The sequence below is a fragment of the Chelonoidis abingdonii genome, chromosome 13 (genome assembly GCF_003597395.2).
Source record: "Chelonoidis abingdonii isolate Lonesome George chromosome 13, CheloAbing_2.0, whole genome shotgun sequence".
In the NCBI taxonomy this organism is placed as follows: Eukaryota; Metazoa; Chordata; order Testudines; family Testudinidae; genus Chelonoidis; species Chelonoidis abingdonii.
In genome coordinates, this window is record NC_133781.1 from 9326524 (window position 1) to 9347238 (window position 20715).

The 20715-nt window shown below is 42.7% G+C and overlaps 1 protein-coding gene across 4 annotated transcripts in view; it reads right to left on the minus strand.

The window, feature by feature from the left end:
• MYH10 (myosin heavy chain 10) overlaps window positions 1–20715 on the minus strand; it is a 141504-nt gene that overhangs the window by 112760 nt on the left and 8029 nt on the right. For all 4 annotated transcript variants that reach the window (XM_032801673.2, XM_032801672.2, XM_032801670.2 and 1 more), the window contains exon 3: window positions 8692–8848. In XM_032801673.2, the coding sequence (XP_032657564.1) occupies window positions 8692–8848 (157 nt within the window). The remainder of the gene's footprint in view (window positions 1–8691; window positions 8849–20715) is intronic.

A 20715-nucleotide genomic window follows, 5' to 3' on the forward strand; every position in this document is an offset into this window, starting at 1 on the left:
CTTTCCAGCACTAGGCAAGACAATGAGTGATTAATTCAGATGATCAAAGCAGTGTTAAATTTTGTTTCTAGCAGACTTAAAGACACACACACTGATTTTTAAAATCTGAACCAGAGGTATTTTGGAGTTTAAGCCCCAATTGTTTATTTAAACTCTTAGGCCCTAACACACTTGCATTTAAAGAGAACGTAGTTTGAGAGAGACAAAACTGAGCGCTAGTGAGCTTTTAAATCAGATTCTAGGACATGAAATCAGAATGTTTGAAACAGTCCTCCCATCACACTAATTTTGAAATGAAGGCTTAATTTGCACAATATAAAGACCGGTCTTAAAACAAGAGAAAAGTTGTTTAATGTTACAGCTTAGGTCATCTGTATAATCCCTCACTTTGGTCTTGCACTTGCCTTGGAAATCAGCAATTGTAAGGTCATTTGCAAGGGAAGCGGCCAGTGGGGCATGGCCAACTTCAGAATCTACTGTAGAAGGGAGGTGATAAGGCAGGGATCCTACGGCACATGTGCCAAAGACAGCACGTGAGCTGATTTTTGATGGCATGAGGGGCGGGCTGAGCCACTCAGCCCGCCGCCACTCTGGGGTTTCCCACTGTTGGCCCCTTACCAGTCGGGGTCCCACCGTTGGTCCCACTCAACACTCGCTGCTGGCCTGGGGGAAGGCTGGCAGTGGGCTGAGACCTCAGCTGGCAAGGAGCCAGCAGCCGAAATCCCAGAGCGGTGGTGGGCTAAGCTGCTGAGCTCCTGCCAGCCGGGATCCTGCCACTGGTCGCACTCAGCACCAGCTGCTGGCCTGGGGGATGGAACCCCAGGCAGGCAGTGGGCTGAGACCCCAGGTGGCAGGAACCAGTGATGGAAACCCCAGAGCAGTGGCAGGCTGAGCTGCTCAGCCCACCGCCACTCTGGGGTTCCCGCTGCTGGCCCCTTGCCAGCCAGGGTCCCCCTCGTCACAGCCCCACTCAGCACTCTAGTAAGAGTTTACCTAGAGAAGCCACTTGTTTATTATAGACCATTTTCTTTAGCTGGGCATGGCACACAGACAATTCTCTACCAAAAGCTAAATTTCTTTTTGGTTATTTTAAGGACAAGTTCTCCAAGCCTTTACTGTATTAAAATTTATAGGCTGAGTACCCCATGTAAAGCTCAGCTATAATGCATTTGTTTCCCCCCACCCCACCCCCAAAACAGCCTGCTCCATATCCAAGACAGACTTCTTGCAACATGTCTCAAACTCATTCTCTACCACAGTGTTTCTCAAACTTGGGAGGCCGCTTGCGTAGGGAAAGCCCCTGGCAGGACAGGCTGGTTTGTTTACCTGCTGCGTCCACAGGTTCAGTCGATTATGGCTCCCACTGGCCACGGTTCACTGCTCCAGGCCAATGGGAGCTGCTGGAAGCACTTACTAGTTTGAATTTGGGGGGGGGGGGGGGGAAGATGAGAGTCAGGGGAGTAACCCCTCTGATCACCCCACAAATGACCCCACCTCTAGCCTGGGACTCCCACACTCTCCCCTTCCCACCTTATCTGGGGAGGATGTCTCTGACCTGGTTGGAGCTGCTCCGGCAGGCTGGGCAGCACGGCCACAGCCTGCTCCGGCAGCCCAGACCAGGCGGCACAACCGCAGCATGTTCCAGTGGGCTGGGCTGGGCTGGGCGGCATGGCTGCAATGTGGCACTGGTGCCCGGACGGCACGGCCACAGCCTGCTCTGGGGGGTGGGGCCAAGCAATGCAGCTGCTTCAGAGGTAGGGGGAGAGCAACGTGGCCAGAATTGGAGACACTCTAGCCCACCTCTTTCCTCCTGGCTGTGCTGCCTCTCTTTGCTCCCTCTGTTGGAGGGAGGGGCTGTGTCCCACCTCTCCCTCTCTATACCCATTCATAAACTGACCCCCATCTCTACTGCTTCCTTTTTTAAGCAAAAAATTCGGCTTATGAACAAGTATATACGGTAAGTGTTTTTCCTGGTCTAGCTTATTTTGTTCAGGAAACTGGTATAAGCTATATTGGCAAAAGCACAACTTTGCTCATAGGAGCTGACTACGCTAGGAAGGTTTGCTGGTATAGCTAATAAAAGCTGGCTGGTATAGATTAGGCCTTTCTGTGTTGACATCTTTCCCATTGCAATGGGTTCAATTGGTGGCAAAACAAGTAATCATCTCACCATTATAAGGAATGTAACAAAATAGCAAAGTTGCTGCTACAACTGGACACAATGGGATCAAGCAAAAACCAAACACCAATACTTTTCTCAAACCAGAATTAGCTAGAGATTAACAAAATTGTTGTAAACTCAAAATACTTCCAAGATACTACAGATTATACACATTTCACACACCTCTTTGCCCTGAAACTTGCTGAGAAACAACTAAAGAACAGGTGTTTTCTGAAAGAAATCCATACCTATTCTGAACATTAGTTAGTTATTTTTAATTTAAGCTCACATTTCCTCATAGAGGGATGATGTTTTGCACTAGATGAAGAAACATCTCTCCAAAAAGTGTAGGCCCCAAAATTTTCAGATTATGTTCCTATTCTATATAGATTATACCACGCTTGTGATCATTAACATCTGGACAATTTCAAGTAGTGCATTAAGCAACATGACTAACAACTGTCACCTGTTTGTTCTGCCATCCTCTCTGAAGTGAAAGCTTAAGATTCTGAAATCAGAGTTCCAAGAGCCAAGGCCCTAGGTACTCACCTATACCTTAGTGATAAAATATAGCTGAATGTCAGAGGAGGAGCCAAGCCTGATGAACACAGCAGAGCAGAGCAGAGCACACAATCGTATCTTGAACAGCTGCGTGATCTACTGAGATTCTCATCTCCTGGTGCATCAGGTAGGAACAGCTTGGTTTAGAGGTGGAGCTTGGTTGTAACCACCACTGCTACGGTGACCCACCCTCTTCCTATCTGGGCTCTGAAACTGATAGTCCAGTTATCAGAAATCAAAACTGCAATATAAAAACACTCAAGATTGTAATGTGCTGAGGAATCTTTCCTGTTAATGACTATTTGAAATGTTTAAGTCAGCGTCACCATTTTATATATTCAGTCCCTCATGAGCATTTGACATAATGAATACAAGAAACAGGATTTACAATTTAGGTAGTTGTTGCAGTGCTGCTCTTTGGCGTTAGGTCAGCTATGAACCCAGCTTATGTTTTCTTTCCAGAATTTGACGAAATAACATATCTTACTTCGGACAAAGTAGATGATACTCCAGTTTCACCTTGTAACCTCTATTTAAGACTGATATGTTTGTAGTGATTCATTTCACACACTCAGGTTCACAAGTGAGTCTAGTTGGTACCTACCCAATACATAGAGGGAGGAGGGATAGCTCAGTGGCTTGAGCATTGGCCTGCTAAACCCAGGGTTGTGAGTTCAATCCTTGAGGGGGCCATTTGGGGATTTGTCCTGCTTTGAGCAGGGGGTTGGACTAGATGATCTCCTGAGGTCCCTTCCAACCCTAATAATCTGTGATAAGAAAAGATTAGCATAAGTTTTCCTGTAGCTAACAGGTTTGGGAAAATATGTACACCATATCAATCCTTGAACATTTTCACTAGCAAAAAAATCCTGAATTTATTTGCCTGCCATTCTGCATTCTCACAACTTACTCTTGTGTCTCAATGAAGTCTACCAGAATACTCAAACTAGTCTCATCTTTAGTGGTGGTATTCGGACTTCCTCACTCAGACAGTGCAATGTCATTTTAGCCTGACTCATACTAAAAGGGTCTTATGGAGGAAATGGGCCAGGACTCTGGAGATTTGGGTTCAGTTATGCCACAGATTTCCTGTGTGACCTTGGGCAAGTCATTTAGTCCATGCCTCAGTTTCACCATCTGTAAAAAGTGGCAATGGTAGCACATCCCCTCCTCAGAGATATTCTGTGAAAATACATTGAAAGATGGAGGCACTCATATACTACAGTAATGGGGGTCATAAGTATATAAGACACATGTCTCAGAAGCAGCCAGCCTGCCTGCCTGCCATCTTGTTCTTGAAGACATGCCTAGGAATAACTAAATGGAGCCCGTTACAAATGCAAAGGAAATATTCCCTTTCCTTTCTTTTGATCTAGCAAGAAGCAGCCAAGTACAGTTTGTCAACATCTGTACTTCCCAACTCTTGTTTTCTACTGGCAATGAAATCATGAAGGTAAGACATCAGTAGAAAGTCCACTAGTTGACACCACTTCCCGCGTCTTGCTGAGAGAAAGAAAAGCAATGGGTCCAAATAGGTGGAGAATACTAAAAACCTGTGCACTTGAACACCTACAAATATTAATTCTTTAAAGTAATTTCCCCGTTTAAGTTTCCCCCCAAATCTATCAAATTTCAAGCCCGACACCTATATTTTTTCTTTAAATCCAGAGATGCCATTGTGACATTATCTAATAAAATATGACCACATAGATCATTGTTGCTACCACTTATACAACTGCAACAAATCTTGTACAAAGTATGTCAAGTAAAGTGTCTATGGAAAAGTTATGATTTGCTGAATGTGATTTTGCTGTTTGTATGTATGTATCATTTTTGTATTTGAAGTTATGAGTATTGGCTCTATACCTGGATTTCAAATGTTTGCTCCTGTGGTAGCACCCACAAGGTATTTAATCTGCACATCTTGAAGGGACTATTCGAGTTAAGAGTTCTTTAATGGGCCACTTAACTCACAATAGAAGACACCTATCAACACTGAAAGCACTTTCTTGCTGTGACAAAGCGAAATCATGCATGGACATGCAACTTGCCCATGTGACTCGAAAAACCATCTTGCTACCTGTAAATTTTCCACTAGCTGTGCTGAGGGCTTTGTTTGAAACAATGGATTTCCCTCCACATCGCAGAAGCTATAAAAGGCCCTAGAAACATCTCCATTTTGACTCTTTCCTGCTCAAACCTCTGGACTATGAACTTATACTAATGGGAGCGTTATAACCAAAGGATAGAGGACCGTCCAATGATTTGGAAGCAACCAGAGACTTGACTTAAGCCAGCAATTTATTCTATCACTGCTACAAGCCTGATCCAAGAACTTTGCAATTGTTGTATGTATTTGATGCCTTTAACTAATTTTAACTCACCTTTCTTTTTACAAATAAACTTTTCAATTTTAAATACTAAAGGATTGACAACACTGAGATTATTGGGCAAGATCTGAGTTATACATTAACCTGGGTATGTGGCTGGTCCTTTGGGATCAGAAGAACCTTGTGTTTGATGAAACTGGTTTTAAATAACCACTCATCTTTAAGTCTGGTGTTTGGGTGTTGAATCCAGGACTGCAATGCCTAAGGAGACTGCTTTTCTGACTTGTTAGAAAACGTGGTGAACAGAAGTTTACTTTTGTTGCTGGTTTGATATATCTTATGGAAGAATAACCACCTGTTTTGGGGTGCATCTGCCTGAAGGGGTCATTTAGGGATCTGGGGCAAAAGTCTGTCTGGGGATTGGTCCTGCTTTGAGCAGGAGGTTGGACTAGATGACCCCCTGAGGTCCCTTCCAAACCTGATATTCTAGGATTCTATTTCTCAGCAGTTTGTCCTGAATTCATATTCTCAGTTGTGACCCACAAAGGCACTGTTACAGCCATCTACTCTAGTTTTCCCACTACTACCGTTGAAGCAAACAAAGGTGGTACTAAAGCAGCACTTCTCAAAACTATGGTCCAAGGAGCTGCTTCTATGAAGACTGGATGATTCATCCAGTCTTGATGCAGAGAAACTTCACAAACCTCAGCAATTTGCAGTGTTGGTCCCAGGACACTGAGAAACAATGTGAGTGCAATAAAATCTGCTTGGACCAACTTCTGTTGGTGAAAGAGACAAGCTTTCAAGCTTGCACGCAGAGTTCTTCTTCAGGTTAAAGCTTGTCTCTTTATCCAATAGAAGGTGGTCCAACAGAAGACATTACCTCAGCCACCCTGTCTCATTGAATGTCAAGTCAGAACTCTGGGTTTCCAACAGCTTTGGTCAGCTAATCAAAGACAAACTTCTGCATCTTGTTCAGCAATTACATTCTTTGGTTCAAGGGTTTTATTCTTGTAAACATGGACCAATTTTGGAAACACCAAAACTGGAAAGGAAGCAAACAGAGAAACCTAAAGAGATTAGAGCCAAGAAGGGTGAGGGCTGCAAATAAGGAGTGTATGAATGAATGTACCCATGTATTCACATCCTCTACATCAGTGGTCCCCAACCCTTTTCATCTGGCGGACGCCGGATGACGAGCCACTGAGGACCGTGGCTGGCAGACGAGCATCCGCCAAAATGCCGCCAAGAAGCAGCAACGTCAATAGATGTCACCACCTAAATGCTGCTGAAAAATCAGCGGCATTTCGGCAGCGATGCCTCTAGCAAGTGGCCATTCTTAGGCAAGGGGGGTTGGGGGCAGTAACAAACAGATTTGCATCTTAGCAAACAGCATCAAAGAACCTCTTTCACTAGATTCCTCATCTCTGCCCCCACAGTGGAAGTGAACTTTATCTATGGGTAAACCTTAGGGAAATGCTTTTCAGAAAGGTGACCAAGCTATGAAAGTGAGGGGCAAACACACCAACTTTTCTCCCTATCCATCTCTCTCTCTGTCACCTAAGACAACACAAACAGCATTTGGACTTCAGAGGCAGATCCTGACCTGAAATTGAGTCAGCCCGGTTCCTGGGAGCATGTGCTAAGAATTCCACCTTGAACCAAGCCTCATCTGTTAAGTTTTAATACAAGGAAGTGTTTTAACTTTATTTCTGTTGTAACCATTTCTCACTTTACTGGCTTATATTTGTACTCTCTTAAAACCCATATCCCTTGTAGCTAAACAAACACGTTTTATTCTTTAATTAAAACTAAACTGGTGCTGAATTATTTGGTAATTCCATTTAAGATAGCAGACTGCTGTATATTGGTTCCCTTAAACAGGCAATGGACTTATCATCTCTGGACTGTCCAGAAGAGGGCTGGACAGTGCTGAACACATTTTAGGGGAGAATCTGGCACTGGGAGTGTTGGGGTCACCCTACAAGTGGTAACCAACCCTGCTTAAAGCCAGAGTGTGGCTGGTGTTTGCTGACAGGTTGCTGGGGTCAGAGTTGCTGGACCAGGGCTATGGGTATGCACAGACACTCGGTGTCCCCTACCTGCAGGCAGGCTGTTTGTTAGCAACCCAGGTGGGAGCTACCGCAGGAAAGCATCGTAAGCACCCAAAGTTGCAGGGCAGGGTGACAGCACCTAACCAGTCTGGATGGCACACCAGAATGTCAAAGTGTGGCATTAACAAACAAATTCCGACATGCCAAGACATGGAAACAACAGACAAGATGCAGGGAAACAGGGATAAAGTAACCAAACTCAATTCCATGAACATTTATCTTCATCTTGCCTCACTATTCTAGGACATTTATGTAGACCAAAACTATGGTCACCATGGAGATGCGGAACCAAGACTGGGATGAGATGTGGCCAAAAAGCAAACAAAAAAACCATATGTGCACACACCCTTGAAATAATCTAAAACATGAAGAGGTCTGAGTACCGCTGATCTAGAGCTATGTTTTGTTATCCTTATTGTCTTAAATGCAGTCTAAGTGTTAGTCTTTAAATTCATCTTTGAGACTCTTATTGGGTAAAAAACTTCACCTTAAGTAATTGGGCCTTAGACAATACAGCACCCCTCCTACCCACCACCACAAATGTGATTATGGTCAACATATTATTGTTGAAAATCCACACTCCCGAGCATCACAGTTAAAACCAACCTAACCCGTTGACCTAATGTAATCTACGCAGGGGGAGAATTCTCCCATTGATCTAGCTACCACTTCTTAGGGAGTGGAGTACCTACACCAACATTAGAATCCCTCCCATTGGCATGGGGAACAAGGTGAGTGAGGTAATATCTTATTGACCAATTTCTGTTGGAGGGAGAAAAACTTACAGAGGTCTTCTTCAGGTCTACAGTTAGCTTTCGCAGACCTGAAGAGCTCTGTAAGCTTGTTTCTCCCTCCAACAGAAATTGGTCCAATACAAAAATTACTACCTCACCCCACCTGTCTCTCTAATATCCTGGGACCGGCATGGCTACAACTAGTGTGTGTGCGCAAGAAAAAACACACACACACACACACACACACACACACACACACACTATAAAAATAAATATTTTAGCCACTGTAAGAAACTTCAGGATAGTGTGCAGTGACATTAAAACAGGAGTACAGAAAACAGTTTGAAAACACCCATTTAGCAATTGTTTCTGAAACCCATTAGTTTAGTTTTGCTGCACACCATTTAATTCTTATTTTGGCGCCTCTGGAAGTACATTTTCCCTAGTGTATTAGCACCTCTTTTGTGTCCCAAATGTCATTACTTCTTATAGTTCTGAAGGAAGCCATTTCCACTTTCAGTTTACTACTACACCACTAATTACAAAGTCTGTCATGCAGTCACAGCAGTGAACTGGCAGGTACTTTGGAAGTCAAGAAGAAAACACACCATGGAATCACACTCTTAAAAGTCACTCTGCTCCAAATCACAAAAAAGATTTTCTTTAAAAGTTTAGAGATTTCTATATTTATTAGAAGGCAAAAAACTTTAGTGACAATAGAGAGCCTAAAATTAGCTGAAGTTGCTTAATGCATTTATTTATAACAAAGTAATATTTAAAATAGTTCTTACCTTGCAACATGCATCTATATGCAGATTCAGATATTGCATAAATGTGCGGTGGCATTTCATGACGTTTCTTCCCTCTGTACATCTCAATGATATTTTCCGAATAAATTGGGAGGTTCTTGTAGGGATTTATAACTACGCAGAACAGTCCAGAATAAGTCTAAAAAAAACCCACACCAACAGCAGTTTGGTTAGCTATTTTATCTTACATTTATACGTGCATTATTAAATGAAGCCACAGAGGCTAGGAAAGCTTCATTCTTCCCAAATTGTGGACCATTTCTGTGCTAGTCTTGAACATTAGTGACTTCAATAAAACCACCACCTCAAACTATTTAGTTCAAAAATATTGGTTGGTACTTTAGGACATCTAATACCTAAGCTCTTTTGGATACAAGTTATGATAGAAGTGAAGTCTTGAGCATTTGATTCCTCCTCATTCCCCAAAGGCAGATTTGAATTTTCCTTCTTTGCAAATGAAAAACTGCAGTATTACACTAGTACATAAAAACCACAAAGTGAATGTTTTCCATTTTCACTAAACTTGGACACAAATTGCATCAAAGGTAGAAAGCAGATTAGATTTAAATTTTACTCTGATAAAAATGTGCTTTTTTAAAAAAAAAAAACAACTAAGTTTTTTGGATCATGCTTGCAAAACTTACGAAAATGTAGCTGTTCAGGTTCAGAGTCTACTCACTCATTTAAGGAAGAAATTTTGAATTAGCTGCTGATTTCTACAAGATGATCTAGTAATAAATACTGAACAGCTGGGTTGCTCCTCCTGGTGTAGAAAGCAAAGAGCATCCCCCTTTAAGGTTTTCCTCCAGACCACATCTCTAGGTAACTGCTTTCAAAACTGCATCAAGCTAAGTAAAAATTAATCAATAGTTCCATAACAACAAGGGCCAGCTATAGGACCTCTTTCTTCAAAAAATAAAAATAGGAAAGTTAGTTGCTTAACATCCCAGAACAGAAGCCTCACACTCATTTGGTGCAGAGAGCTAGATTCATTGTTTCATTACGGTCTGTGGGAAGAGGATCCATGTTCAGGACTCCACAGATTCCTCAGTTGATGTTGGTGGGAGGTTTGCAAAGAGAAAACAGGCTTTATGTAATAACTAAAGTATATATTATCCAGTCCTCTACTGTAATTCTCCATTGCTCAGTGACAAAAACCTGCTCCCCACAAGTCACCACTACTTCTGTTTCTGCTCTCTTTTTTTCCCCAGAATTCTGTTTCTTTTTCTATGATTGACTATCTTATGTTCACCCTTCTACATTTCCTTCCCACCAACACCACTCAATTCTCATCTCCCTGAGGGCTTAACTCTCACATCCTCTCTTATAACATGCACTAGAATGTTCAGCAATTCAGTAATCAATTTTGACAGTGAAGTGTCACCACTGGGTTTTAGAGCTGATGCTCCAATGAGATTAATAGGGAGCAGAACAGTTCAGAACCATTACAGTGAATGTAACAGGTTATCTGTAAACATACGGAAACAGAGTCTGTTTACACCCTGTATGGAAGGGTTTTTTGCATTGCAACCATGAGGAAACAATGCTTTTTTTAAAGCAACAAAAGCTGCAACTCTAGGGAACCCGAATGTGTCATGGAGGTCACAAATTCATCAACTGGGCCATATGCTTGACACCCCTCTCCTGAGGACAGGACGTTTGAAAGGCAAGCCAAATTTCTCTTCCCTATAAGGATACATCTGGCCGTGAATTCCTTAATTAACTAATAAATAAATAAATAAATAAATGGAAAGGAGAGAGGGAAAAAACGGAACAGGAAGTCAGTCTCTCACTTTGCCTACTAGGAGAGTGAGCAAAAATTAGTGATCTGCTACAGCAAAGTGCAGCCTCCAGGAAAAGGTTAAACTCCCTGAAAACAACCTTGTAATGCCCAGAAAAAAAGTGTGTTAAAAAGTTTATCCATGATTTTCTGTGCAGAGTCTGTCTCAGCTCAAGTAGTAGCTATTAAATTCAGGTTAGTTCTCTTATTCCAGAGACAGCTATCACCACAAAGACTTGCATATTCTATATGTGCTGTTTTTGATATAAATCTATGAACAGCTGTTGAATCAGTCACAGAATACTTGTTTCCCCCCCCCCCCGACTCACTCAATACACTAAGGGGATGGGGGGGGGGAAGGTTTCTTGCAGGCCTTAAGAAATGGAGAACTGATGCTCAAATGGAAAGTATTCCGTAGTGCAGTGGTTCTCAACCTTTCCAGACTACTGTATCCCTTTCAGAAGTCTGACTTGACATGTTTCACCTCATTTAAAAACTACTTGCTTACAAAATCAGACAAAAATACAGAGTCATAGCACACTTACTGAAAAATTGCTTACTTTCTCATTTTGTCTGTATGAAATTTCAGTTTGTACTGATTTCACTAGTACTTTTTATGAAGACTTTTGCAAAACTAGGCAAATATCTAGATAAGTTTATGTAACCCCAAAAGACCTCTGTGAACTCCCAAGGGTATGTGTACCCCTGGTTGAGAACCACTGCCCTAGTATTTCAGAGTGGTAGCCATGTTAGTCTGTATCAGCAAAAACGAGGAGTACTTGTGGCACCTTAGAGACTAACAAATGTATTTGGGCATAAGCTTTAGTCTAAGGTGCCACAAGTACTCCTCGTTTTTGCCCTAGTATTAAGACCTTCAGGATGAAGGTTTAAGGTCAATAATAAAGCCATTTAGGGAGCTCTTCATAAGACAATGAAGAAAACATGCTGGAATTTTCAAGTCTGTACCCTTGATTTTCTGCAGGGAATCAGCAGAGTTCTTTCTGCTGCTGGGAGGAATCCTGTTAAGCAGGCAATCCACCTTCTCAATTAAGTAAAGGCACATTTCAGCATTAAAGTACAGAAATAGGTTAGCCCAGAGGTATAGATTTCTTTACAAAAAGAAAATCTGAAGTCTTGTCTTTGGTCATACCCCCATAACACATTCCAGTACTTGAACCTGGTCTTGATAGTAGGCTCTTTTGTAAATGGTGAGCATTCAAATAGGACCTTGGCTGAGTAACTTACATGAAAAGCTGTTAATTAGAAGGAAGCTGAATCTGTGTTTCTAGAAGGACCTTGGACAGCAGGTCCGATCTATTCCGCCTGCCTCCGATAACCTACAGCAGGTGTCGGCAACCTATGGCACGTGTGCCAAAGACGGCACACGAGCCGATTTTTAATGGCACGCTGCCACCTGCCGGGGTCCCACTCAGTCCACTGCCGAACCCCTTGCACCAAATGGGAGCTGCCCAGGTAAGCGCTCCCCCCACCCCCTGCCCCAACCCTGAGAACCCTCCCTCATTCTAGCGCCTGGCCAGACCCTGCACCGTCACCCCCCGCCCTGTGCTCAGTGCACCCCCACCCTCAGCTCAGTGCAGAGAGGGGGAGGGGGGAATGGGCCAGAACCAGGGAGAAGGTACCCACCCACTCTATGTGGGCAGGGCCGGGACCCCAGGCTGGCAGCAGGCTGAGTGGGGCCTGAGACCTCCAACTGGCAAGGGACCAGCAGCCAGATCCCTAGACTGGCAGCGGGCTGAGCAGGGCTGGCAGCCAGGACCCTGGCTGGTAGGAGCCAGAGGATGGAATCCCAGACCAGCAGCGGGCTGAGCAGCTCAGCCCGCTGCCGGTCTGGGGTCCCAGCCGCCAGCCCCGCTCAGCCCGCTGCCAGCCTAGGTGAACGGAACCCCAGGCCAGGAACAGGCTGAGCAGGCCGGTGGCTTAAGATCAGCATTTTAATTTCAATTTTAAATGAAGCTTCTCAAACATTTTGAAAACCTTGTTTACTTTACCTACAACAGTAGTTTAGTTATGTTATATATAGACTTACAGAGAGAAACCTAAACAACGTTAAAATGTATTACCGGCACGTGAAACCTTAATTTAAAGTGAATAAATGAAGACTCAGCACACCACTTGTGAAAGGTTGCTGACCCCTGACCTACAGCAATGTTACTTGCTAGTGCTACAGATGCATACATTTTAAGTCTTACTACAGGTCTTTGACTGCTCTGCATGTTCCTAGGAAGGGAACAAATGGTAAGAAAGGCACATTGAAAACTGCTCCAGCCCGGTCTAACACAGGGCCTCTGCTTCATAGCCCCTTCAACCGGAAGGGTTTCGTTATCCATTGGCCCTGCTTAAAACCTAGACTAGACTGACCTCATGATCACCTGGATAGGGTCTCTAAAACTTAACTGTTTGAGGCTCCACTCTCACAGGGCTACTGCAGTCTTCTTCATTCAACACAAAAAATAGGACTTTTTGCATAACTATAACCTTTGAAAGTGTTTTCTTAGGTTTATCTGGTTAATTACAGGGTTTGCTGGACCTCTAACCCCTTCTCTGACATGACTCTAAGGCAGGGATTCTCAAACTGGGGGGTCAGGACCCCAAGGGGGTCACGAGGTTATTACATGGGGGGATTGCAAGCTGTCAGCCTCCACCCCAAACCCTGCTTTGCCTCCAGCATTTATAATGGTGTTAAATATATTTAAACGTGTTTTTAGTTTATAAGTGGGGGGGGGGGTTGCATTCAGAGGCTTGCTGTGTGAATGGGGGCACCAGTACAAAAGTCTGAGAACCACTGCCTAAGGTATGAGGCCTTATGGTCTACCTCACTGGGGTGGAATCACACAACTCTCACTCAAGACCAGATCCTGGACTACTGCACCTCGTATACTTACAGTGATTTCTCAGCAGGGCAGACTGGATTAGGTACCTGCAATTCTTCCCTTTGGGTGCTATAACAAGCAGTAATTAGTAAGGCTGGTGATTTAGTCACGGAATCTGTGACTTCCAAAGACCTCTGTGACTTCAGTCAGCTGAGAGCTGCAGAATCCCCTGCCACCTATGGAGTCAGGGAGCTGCCCCAGTGTGCAACAAGAGGGAGCCCCACAGCTCCCCACCACCACTCCTGGCTGCCAGGGAAGGGGGACCCTGGAACTCCCAGCCCTTCTCCTCCCTCCCCAGGCTACCCATTTTGTCATGGGTATTTTCAGTAAGAGTCAAGGACAGGTCATGGGCTTCTGTAAATTTTTCATTATTGCTTGTGACCTGTGACTTTTACTAAAAATATCCGTGACAAACACAGCCTTAGTAATTAGTGACCAGACAGCCTTCTCCAAATATTTACCATAGCTGGAACAAAGCATAAAGAATTTTCAAGTCTATGCACAGGACTATTTCACTCAGAGGATTGTCATCTCTTCGCAGAGACCCTAGGCAGTTCACTCTTTATTCCAAACCCCTGGGGGTCAGGGTCTGTGAGAATAGCTTCTCATCAGCAACTCCCAACAACCATTGTCCCATCCAGAAGCTATTTGTCTCAGGTTCCTCAGAGGTTTTTTTTATTCTCATGTGTTTGCAAACTGGGAATCCACCCCCTAAATACACTAGTCTGTGAGAGCTCCCTAAGGAGTTGGAGGTGGGTCATCCACAAGAATGCTTCTAGTATGGTCTCTTAACTACTTCTTCACAAACAGGTAAGGTATCTGAGACCCTTGTTCTTTTTCCTGCCTTGGACAGGCAGCTTATGTTGGCTTCCTCCAATATACCAATATTTAACTTTGTGTATTTACTAACTTTGTTTATATAATCAAATCCCTTAATATTAATGAATCATGTAACTCACATCCATTACACATCCCCTCATCTGCACTCCCTGAACTTTGTGGAGGTTGCCTAGTCCACAGTTAGAAGATGGGCCAGAAAAAGGCTAATGCAGGGCAGCTAATTTGGTACGTAGCAGGACAGGCTGAGGGAAAGGAGTGGATACTAAAAGGTATTCTGACTAAATTCAGCAATGGTGTGAGGGAGGTAGTCTGAATCCAGGAGGGCTCTGTGGAAGAGATCTGGGATTGAGTCCTGAGACTAAATGTGTTCAGGAGACTAGTATTGTGGATTAGCTAACTTTAAGAACTGAATTTTGATGGGTTTGGCTTGTTTTATGTTACTAATGTTCAAGTTTTTGTTCATCTACATTTCCAATGAAGGAAATGCCCAGACAAAAGTTTAAAATGGGGTTAAATTACTGATATACTCTCAGTGTTAAGACAAAATTCATTACAAGCTCTGATGGCGAACTACAGAGGCCTCTTCCTGCAAACCAGTGTGCAGCAGCCCTCATGAACCTGTCATTTCCAGCACACTTTTCCCAATCTAGCTAACATGGCCTCTCACATGTGCAGCATTCTTGAACTGAATAGTTTAAGCTTCGGAAATACTGCAAGATACACCATGCATGCACAGCAAATGATCTTCAGAAAGTCATAACACAGACCACCATGTATTCTATAGTAAATTGCACGTATGTTCTGCAGCAAGAACACTGGATTCCATGACATCTATTGCAGCAGAATGTAGGCTCTGTATGGTCTAGAGTTTCCGCCCCCCAAAACAGCTCTTACTGAATCAAATATGACTGAGGGAGATACTATCAGATAGAGGGATACTGTACTTCCAAGGTCAATTTTATATTGCCTCATTTTTAGAGTACTGCAAAATATTGCAGTGAAAATGTATAATTACATTATAGAATTTGTGGGGAAAGGAGGGGAGGAAGAAGCAAGAGGTTTCAGCAATAGCTCAGGGGACAGTTTGGCACCCAAACTGAACATGTGAAAAAGACAGTTTATTGCACAAACCCAAACACACACATTAAATGGAGTTTAAAAGTGACCAGCATGACAGTGTTAAATGTTGACGCCAATATTTGTATCATCAGACTGAAGAAGGCACACCCCAGTAAAAGGAATGGGCAAGCAAGAGCTTGGGCCTACTGTGTTCCATCTGTGAAAACTAAAGCAGACATCACTGTATCAAGTTTCCACTGTTACATTTGCAACAGTGAGGGCAACATGATTTTTGTAGGGTAAAGAGCTTGGTTTCTGGACCACATAAAAGGCCCTGTCAAAATCAAGGACAAGTTTCAACAGAAACTTACTTTCTATTGGTTAGCACTATTCCTGTTATTAAAATTTCTGTAGTCCAAATTGCCTGAGTTGGGAAGACTGACTGCTAAACACAGGACCTCTGTAATGGGAAGTATTTTACCCTTTCTTCTAGTTCTCCACAGATGAAACACTTCTGTTCAAGCTTTCAGAACATTCACTGTAGCACAAAGATCACACGCTGAAAATTTCAGCCAGTTATAATCAATTGATAAAGGAGGTTATAATGGAAACCATTAAGAAACCTTGAGTTTTAGCAGGAACTGCAGCTCCTGCTATAATAAATTTAAAGTATGTACATGTATTCTGTTATACTCATTTAAAAAAAAAACTTTCAGCTTTTCACAAACATTAAATTTTCAATTTCAAAACAGGGCACTTGTTTGGGCAGCACAAAATTCTGTTTTGCTGAAGAAAAGGATGTGGGCAGTACCAGTCAAAGGAAATCAGGAATGCACTATCTTGGCAAGGCTCCAGAGACAAACATTAAAGCAGAGCTGTGACAGAAGTTTGTTATACAAAAGTCTCCTTCAGGACACTAATTGTGGAGACTGAATGCTTCCAGATGGTTACAAGGCTTCAGCCAGCAGTATAGCAAAATCCAAAATACTAAATGATAAACTATCCAATAATGTAGCACTCAGGTTCCTGGCACAGAATTAGTTGGAAACTGTATTATGTTTCAAATAGCAAGCTTGCCAATAAGAGGTACTATCTAAATAATCTGTGACCAAGTACAGAGTTCATTATATCATTACCCCAGAGTGTGGGAGTTCACATTTTGATAGTGCACTTCTTGTCGGGTGTTAGAAGATACCAGCTTACCACAGGTTTAAGAAAAAACTATGAAGTTTACAGAACCTCTCTCATCACTGTTTGTTGTCCTCAAGTATATACAAGCTGAGACTGTATAACTTTTCACCCTTTGGCAATATCTGAACTTCAGACTCTTACAAAAAAGATATCCACTGGTTCTGGTGGGAGCCCTAATGCAAGCTTCTGTGACCAAGCTTTTTTCAAAAGCCACAGTCACATTTTTCAGCAGGTTTAATTAAATATGGGGATAAAAATGCAAGAAACCAGAGTCCTGTGAACCAGCAGAGAATCTTACAAAATATTCCCTACCATAGACATAGCCAGAGAGTGAAAAAGTTATAACTCAAGATTTTAGTATGTTTTATTGGTAACCAAACTTCTTAAAAGCATCAACTGGTTTGTACATTGCAACACAAAGGGTGGAATACAGGCTCCTGCCTCAACATACACTTTATAGCACATTTTATAAAATGTGCTATAAAGAGCCTTAGTTGAATCTGAAGATTTATAATATACTAAACACACTGGCTTGAGTAATCAGAAAATCTGCTGACAAAAAACTCAACATTTATCCCCAACTCTTCAATAAAAGGTGTCAAATGATTGGCCTCTAAGAGGGAGTGGGATCCAGTGCATGTGAATTGATTACCTGCTGCCCAAATGGGCTTAAGGGAAAGCACTTGGGTTTATGAAAGGTGAAAGCTCCAAGTAGTTGTTGGCAGATGTCTGCAGACATTTCAGGGATTAAAAAGGATCCTGAAAGGCCCCGAGTTAGCAGAGGGAATGCCTATGGAGATTCAGAACCTCTTGTTTGGAGTTTGGCAAAAAATAGAAAGACAGACCCTCAGGGAGGTAGGCTGAACCCAGATGAAACTGAGGAAGACTGCTGGTTTGAATTCTATTTTGAAAGACTAAGACTTAATAAATTGGACCCCAGAAGCAGAATGTTTTGACTATCTGGACTGTGGACTATCTAAAGGACGCTAAGTGAAGGGGAAACTGAGGCAGGCCTCAGCAGCAGCATGCTGGCCAGAAGTGGGTGCTACAGGGCAGGCATGTTGTTTGACAAGGTGTGAGATGTTTCAGATGTGTCTTTTCAATGTTGAGGTAGTTTCCATTCTGCTAGCTACTATGCAAACAAGTAAAACAAAGTTCTCAGGTTAAGAGGCACACCCTGCCATTTACTTTGCCACAGCAGTTGCCTTTTAAGCATAAAAGGCTTTTCTGTCATTAAAGTAGAATGTTGAGCCAGGTACTGCTACAAAGGGTTAGACCACCTCTCCAAATGATACTGTAACTTATCCAATGTGGTTGGTATTTTCTCTTCGCCAAACTTACACTAGTTGAAACGGTTAAGATCACTATATAGTGATCTTTCAGGTTCCTATCATACTCATTCGGTTACAGAAAACCCTCCTCCTTGCTGTCTTTCCTTGAGAGTGGATAAGATTTTGGCTGATCTTATGAGCCTCAGCCTGAAGAACTTCAGAATACTTCCTACAGGTTTTCCAACTGCTCATTTTCAAGAGATATTTATGCTTGCTTCAGACACCGTTCAAGTTCTCTGCACCAGCAAGTGGGATCCTCAGCCCAGTAACTGCTGTAAAGATCCCCCCCTCCCCACACACACACACACTCTTTTTCATTTTAGTTCCCTTAAAACATCACATTAGTAGACTACACTAATACTTCAAATATTCTGCCTTCAAATATTCCCCACCACCTACACTGGGTACCAGAGACAAATTAAGGGCTTGTCAACACTAGAAAATTGCACTGGTGGAACTTAAATTTTTAAACTGTCAAACTCTCTGGTTTAAATGTGTGGACATTCTTACTTTGTTAAAAAATAAAGATAAAGTGACTGGCTTTATTTTACTTAACTCTTTTCTTAACTGACTCAAGCTAAATTAAAACAAACATGTCAACACTGCCTTTTACACTAAATTTAACTATAGCTGTTTAAATTCATGCCTCAAGTTATAACAGCACTATTTTGTCATGCAGACAAGCCACAAGTTACCTAGCAGATATTTTTGAGGCCTAGCTTCTCCAGTCTGATGTTATCCATTGTCCTAACTCTTAGTTTAGTCAAGAGCAGCCTCACCTGTCCTCATCTCAACCACATCTGCTACTCCTTACCGGTGTCTGAATACTCAATTATTTTAACCCATCTGGTTGCTGAACTGCTTGATGAACTATACTCACCAACCAAAGTTGCTCTCAATCCTTCCTTCACTTAAGGTACCCTCTCCACATCACACAGAATATGTTTATCCTGCAACGATCTCTGCCTTTAATCAGAATGGGCCATTAAAATCCATAAGGCTTGCAGAAGCAGTTAGCATCCCCTCTGTATAAGAGCCAGTTGTACAACTCCATACATAACTAGATATGTCTAAAAAGGAAGGACTACGTATTCTACATCCACTCCAATATCAGGAACAATCAGACTACACAGAGGATTCCACTCTAGTTTACTGATACTAGTTGTTTCTTTGGTACAAACTACCAGTAATCAGTTATGAGGAATTATCTGCTTTGCCACTGCATGTAGAATCATGCTCATTCACAATATCTTCCCCTACTTCATAACACTTATTATTTCTCCTTCTTCATCTATCCTTAACATTCTGATCCAAGTCAGATGCTTAAAGCTACCTGCCACCTTTGCCTCCCTCTCTCCCCGTCCCCTCAAATCAGATCTTTTCACATTTCCGCTTTCAATAAAACTTTTCCTCTAACATCTTCTGGCCTAAAATACTACATAGACTTTGTCCCTTGCTCAACTAATTTCTTAGGCATGGTAAGAAACATGTTCTGACCATTAATCCTTACACTTATTATTCAGATATCAAACCCCACCCCCCCACCCAAGGGAAACATTCACTTTACTGTTAAAAACAAAAACAAACACAAACAGAACAGTAACAAAATCCATGAGAAACACTATTTTGAAGACCACCACCACCCCCAACATAATTCTTGTCAGAAGCTACATATTACCAAATGCTGTGACTTGAGGACAACTAGACACCCAATAAGCAGGCTCTATTTCTAGGGTGGCATCTTGAAGAGATGTGCAGGGACTGAGAGGCACACTACTGTTTAAGGGCTCAAAAAAGTGTGCGCGTGCGAACAAGCCATACTGCAAGGGTAGGGCAGTATTCTGGAGCTTGGAGGAGTTCCAAACAAGAAACTTGTTCAAATCAGAAATCCTTTCGAAAGATCCAACCTATCTGTATAGTACCCACCAAGAATAATACTCTTCCTGGTAAGCATAAGCACAGGCCCAAGAGAATCATCACACTGAGAAGCAGGACAGGCACAAGATCAACTATTTGCGGCCAAAAAAAAAAAAAAAAAAAATATATGAGGATACAAGAGTGACAGGTAACCCATTTGATTTAAAACTGCAGAACCAGATAGTTAGCAAACACTGAAAAGGAGCCAAGGGCCTTTGAAAGGTCTCCATGGTGCTGCACCATAGGGGACCACACCAAAGGATCAGAAGGACCATTAAGAGCACTTCCCTGGATAAGGAAATGCAGCAGAGTCCCTGGAAGAGCAAAGAAAGTGGGAAAAATCCATCCCCAAAGTACAGGTGAGGAAGAGGTTAACCCCACCAAACAGAAAAGAAAAAAAAAAGACAGTTACTATAAAATGGGAGACCATTTGGCTGGAAGGGAAGCCCCAAACCTGTTCTTACTGGAGGACAGAGCTAACGAATAGCCAGATAGCCCAGATTCCTAGAAGACTGTACTCACAGCTAGGTGGGATAAGGGGAAAGAAGAGGATTTGACTCCTAAGATCTAGTAATGGATGGGGAAGTCTGAATATAGAACTCCAGCTCGAGGAGTTTGAGTTAGTCAACATATATCTGGCTACATTAGAGTTTCAGCTACACTCACATTTTAAGCAAATGCCACAGAAGAAACTGTGCAGCTGGTATCAATTCTGGGCGGAGATAAAGCTATTTCTCCTCTGAAGTGGAAGTGTGGAATACCAAAGGAAGGTCTGTAGTCAAGCAATTTAAAAGCAGAGGTGAGGGAGAAGAGTGCAGGAGCTTGCTAGTCAGCAGATCAGGTCCAGGGATCCTCAGCTCCTGTTGCTCTTCTCTGATCTGAGTGCTCCATTCTTATCTGGTGGGCTGCCTCACAATTCCCACCCCCCACCACACACACACACACTCACTCTCAACTCCTAGCATTCTTAGTTATGCCAGCATAAACTAACATATGC